The sequence below is a fragment of the Raphanus sativus genome, unplaced genomic scaffold (genome assembly GCF_000801105.2).
Source record: "Raphanus sativus cultivar WK10039 unplaced genomic scaffold, ASM80110v3 Scaffold3701, whole genome shotgun sequence".
NCBI classification, from domain to species: domain Eukaryota; kingdom Viridiplantae; phylum Streptophyta; class Magnoliopsida; order Brassicales; family Brassicaceae; genus Raphanus; species Raphanus sativus.
The window spans coordinates 1-4,661 of record NW_026619005.1 but is presented as its reverse complement, the minus strand read 5'-3'; the positions used below and the strand labels follow the sequence as shown (position 1 = coordinate 4,661).

The 4,661-nt window shown below is 34.3% G+C and overlaps 1 protein-coding gene across 3 annotated transcripts; it reads left to right on the top strand.

The window, feature by feature from the left end:
• Positions 1–758: 758 nt before the first annotated feature.
• On the top strand, positions 759–3,702 carry LOC108824421 (ACT domain-containing protein ACR4). Of its 3 annotated transcripts, XM_018597846.2 has the most exons (8): positions 761–1,097; positions 1,519–1,591; positions 1,696–1,741; positions 1,840–1,954; positions 2,049–2,116; positions 2,212–2,820; positions 2,905–3,009; positions 3,107–3,702. In XM_018597846.2, the coding sequence occupies exons 1-8, from the start codon at positions 1,094–1,096 to the stop codon at positions 3,458–3,460; spliced, it is 1,374 nt and encodes a 457-aa protein (XP_018453348.1). In that variant the 5' UTR covers positions 761–1,093; the 3' UTR covers positions 3,461–3,702. The 3 variants fall into 3 exon arrangements, with proteins under 3 accessions (XP_056857492.1, XP_018453348.1, XP_056857493.1); XM_057001512.1 differs by having other exon boundaries at positions 759–1,097; positions 2,212–3,009; XM_057001513.1 differs by lacking the exon at positions 761–1,097 and adding an exon at positions 1,121–1,166 and having other exon boundaries at positions 2,212–3,009.
• Positions 3,703–4,661: the final 959 nt, after the last annotated feature.

Below are 4,661 nucleotides of genomic sequence, written 5' to 3'. Positions count from 1 at the left end.
AAGCCCATTAGTTAAATCATTTATAATGTGTATTTATGTTGGTTTAAATTAAGTTGTTAGTCATGTTGATATATTCAAGGAACCAAACAGATTTAAGTAACCAAACACCTATTATTCTAGAGAAGGTCCAAATTTAAATGACAACTTCTAAATGGTAGATAAATTTTAGGACCCTAAATTAATATAGTAGATTTTCGGTTGTACAATTTTTCGTTATGAAATTGAAATAACTATATATTATTCCTTTTGGTGCCATAAGATGTGAAAAAGTATAATATTCTAGAAAGATTTATGGCACATTCTATATATCTTAATATTCGACAGAATATATACGAATCATGAATCTCTTCCACAATGGAATGAATATATATACCTTTTTTTCTTACAGGATTGAAGATGGAATCATATCATTTATTTTTCTATCAAGAATCTTCAAATTACAAATCCAATCTAAACGTATACGAATCTTTAGAATCAGTAAATCGGCTTGAAACTCGAAACAGTAAGTTTATTATTTTCACTTTCGTTCCGAGAACTTTGGGTGTTACTGATTAGAAGAGACCTTGTCAGAATCTATTCACCATCACTTGGTAAAAAAAGTAAATTAACAAAAAGATGATAACTGATACGCGCATATTAGCCAGTTCTTCATATTCGAAGTTAACAGAAAGGTGCGGCACGTGGCTAACATACGCTGAGAGCTACAGATCAGCCATCTCCTCCTTCACCGTGTATAATAAGAACAACACGCCGCGGGAAAGTGAAGGAAAAAAAAACTAAAATGATGTAAAAGAAAGTTTTTATTTTTCCGTGAGTTTTTATTTTTATTTTTTTGAACTTTCGTTTTTTCCGTGAGTTGCTGGTTTATGGGAGAATCGTGTCATATTAATTTCCTTTTTTTAAAATTCTTGATTAATTTTTTAAGTAAATAATATTCTCGAGAGAGTGAAAAAGATCTTGTGTGGGTCGCCATTATATATGCAGCTACCTCTTTCTCCATCTTCTCCTCTTCGAAAGTTACTGAAACCCACTTTCGTTTTTTTTTCTTCTTTTCTTTCTGAAGTGTGGAAAGTCAATACCCCCAAAAGGAGTAATGGGTACGTCTTCTTTCTCTCATTGTTGGCTCGTTTCAGTTTCTTTCTTTGGACCAAGAACTTCCATTAATGGTTCTTCTTCTTCTTAAGTGTTTCTCTGTTAACTTTTCACAAGTTAGATATTTAGGATTTGATGTTGGTGGGATAACTGTTCATTAGTTTAGTTATGTACTTATGACCTGTAATCTGTTATGGTAACCGTGTTTTGTCTCCACAGAGAAGATGCTTTTATTTTACTTTTATTTTAAATGGGTTTTTATCAGAATTTTTTTTGTCACAGTGGTTTTTATCAGAAATAAGCTTCCTTTGTCTATGGATATAAAAATATTTTTTTCTTTTATCTTTTTTTAGGCTTTCTTGAAATTACCTGGAAGGAATAATCTATGAGACTTATAACTGTTTTTTTTTTTAAATTTGACTGCAGATGTTAACATGAGTTTTTCACAAGATATGGATGATGAGTATGAGAAGCTCATCAGAAGAATGAATCCACCCAGGTATTTACTTACAACTTGTCTATCCCTTTCTATTTATTTTCTTTATATAAAAACCATGATCAGATATGGTTTTGGATAAAAACCTCTGTTTTTTTTTTGTTTAGGGTTGTGATTGATAATGACTCTTGCAAGAAGGCAACTGTGATAAGGGTACTTTTTTCTCTTTATTTGTTCAATGCTTGTGGTTTATATCATTCTAACCTATTTTACTTACACAAATTCTCTGGGGTTGTTGTGATGTTTCTCAGGTTGATAGTGCAAATGAATATGGGATTCTTCTTGAAGTTGTACAAATTCTCACTGATCTTGACCTCACTATCACCAAAGCTTACATATCCTCTGATGGTGGTTGGTTCATGGATGGTAATTGCTTCATTTTTTTCATTGGTCTCTTGTTTAGAAATTTCTTGCTTAAGAACAAGGAATTAAATCTACTCTTATGTATCCACTTTTGTAGTATTTAATGTCACTGACCAAGATGGGAACAAAGTCACTGATGAAGTTGTTCTGGACTATATCCAAAAAGTGAGTTTTCTTTTAAACAAGACTTGCTCCTCTTCTTATGTTAGTTATGTGTAGAGATGAGTCTAATGAGTATGCTTTTTTGTTTATTTTCTCAGTCTCTTGGGCCTGAAGCTTGTTTCTCCACTTCTTTGAGATCTGTTGGTGTCATACCATCAACAGACAGCACGCTTATCGAGTTAACAGGTTGTGACAGACCAGGTCTGCTCTCTGAACTCACAGCAGTCCTGACCCACCTCAAATGCAATGTCTTAAACGCCGAGGTCTGGACACACAACACAAGAGCAGCTGCTGTGATGGAGGTGACAGATGACTTAACCGGTTCAGCCGTCTCTGATCCGGAGAGGCTCTCACGGATCAAGAGTCTTCTCAGGAATGTGCTCAAAGGAAGCAACACGCCAAAGGAAGCCAAAACGGTTGTCTCTCACGGGGAGGTCCACACGGATAGGAGGCTTCATCAGATGATGTTTGAAGACAGAGACTATGAGAACCGTGTGGTGGACGATGATCTATCCTCCAACGTCCAAGATGAAAGGCAGAGACCAGATGTTTGTGTTGATAATTGGCTAGACAAGGACTACTCTGTGGTCACGGTTAGATGTAAAGACAGACCAAAGCTTCTGTTCGACACTGTCTGTACTTTGACTGATATGCAATATGTTGTTTTCCATGGAAGCGTTGATACTGAAGGCACAGAGGCATTTCAGGTAAAAAAATCTCACCATACTAGAACAAGAAAGTTTCCTCTTAAAATCAATTTTCTTATCAGTCTTTTTTCTTGCGCGTTACAGGAGTATTATGTGAGACATATAGATGGTTCCCCTGTAAAATCAGAGGCAGAGAAGCAAAGAATCATACAATGTCTTGAAGCAGCTATCAAAAGAAGAGTATCTGAGGTAGACTAGACCTCCCCCCCCCCACACACACATATATATAGTAGTCTACTCTTTTTAGTAACTGTAACTGAAGATGAGTATCTCCTTGTCCTTATAGGGATTGAAGTTGGAGCTGTGCACGACGGATAGAGTAGGGTTGTTGTCAAATGTGACTCGCATATTCCGTGAGAACAGCCTAACGGTCACGCGAGCCGAAGTGAAAACCAAAGGAGGCAAAGCTCTGAACACATTCTATGTCAGCGATGCGTCTGGCTACTCCATCGATGCCAAGACCATAGATTCCATAAGACAAACCATAGGTCAAACTATCCTCAAAGTTAAGAGCAAGCCTAGAGAACAACAACAAAGAGAGAAACCGTCTTCGCAAGAATCCCCGACAAGGTTTCTCTTTGGAGGTCTCTTCAAGTCTAAATCTTTCGTCAACTTTGGCTTGGTTCGGTCCTACTCTTGAAGACACATCTTGGCTTAGGCTTCGAGGTTAAGTCTCCTCTAGGTTTTTTAACTGCTTCTTTAAACTTGAGACGAATCTGTAAATGTATCACCGGGTATAACCTTAACTCTTGGTCTAGGATCCAACCAAGGTAGGGAAAAAAAAGACAAAAAGGTTTAAGTTGATGTCATGACTAAATTGTTAAGTGTCAACCTCTTCTGTATATAGTATCAGCTTCTAATAATTATCACCATTTAATCTTATTCAGATGTTTTAGCCTAAAATGTTTACGACAATGAAATTATTCAAGACCTTAAACAAATACTATATGAAAATAAGATATAAAGGACATAACTGTTGGTGGGTGACTAATTTCATTATTGGATAATTCCAAAAGACTTCTGCCCAATTTGATCCCTAATTTAAGAGCTGGTTCCATATTATCTACATTTAAAATAGCCAGTTTCTTTTTTGGGGATAGTAGCTAATCTTCTAGTGATCAGAACGTTTTGAGCCATAAGCACGTAGGTAACTCCATATCATGTAATTTGACTTTTTAGAGAGTAATACAGATTGGGATCCAAAATATTTACTGAGTAGTTCAAGAGTTTTATCCACTAGACCAACTATTCCTTGTTAGAAGACAACAACTACTTTAAAGTTTAAATGTTTGTATATTACACTTTTTTATTGGCCTCTAGATACTGGTTTTGTATATGTGAGAGTGAGAGACATTGTATTTAAGTTGTGTTTGACAAATGTCAACAAGGTAGTCATTGTGTTCATCCGAATAACTCAAAGTTGAATTTTGGTGGAGCTCATTCACACCAAAAGCTTCGTCCATAAAAGTTAAAGAGTATCAAAGGTATTGGAAGCCTATAAGAAAAATATTCAGAATACATTAGTGTTTTTGTATATTAATTTGTTTTGTTGCATATAGTAACCATTTAGGATCAAAATATATCATAATCACAATTTGAAACAAAAAATACCTACGAAAGTATTTAATCTGAAATTTAATTTTTTTAAATTTAAATATAAAATATTCAGTTATTTAAATATAATTATTTAAAATATAAAATTATCCAAGTTATAACTTTACAATGTATTTTACAAATTATTATCATTGAAAATATTTTAAATAGTGAATTTTATGAAATTTATCTGCTTTAAAGTGTTTTTAGTTAAATATATAAAAATCTAAATTTCTTAGTTTTATATA

What these genes read in the sequence shown, in the direction of transcription:
- LOC108824421 (XM_057001512.1), top strand. An exon ending in AGAAGGCAACTGTGATAAGG is followed by an intron (nt 1,742 to 1,839) that starts GTACTTTTTTCT and finishes GATGTTTCTCAG; the next exon opens with GTTGATAGTGCAAATGAATA. An exon ending in TTCTGGACTATATCCAAAAA is followed by an intron (nt 2,117 to 2,211) that starts GTGAGTTTTCTT and finishes TTATTTTCTCAG; the next exon opens with TCTCTTGGGCCTGAAGCTTG.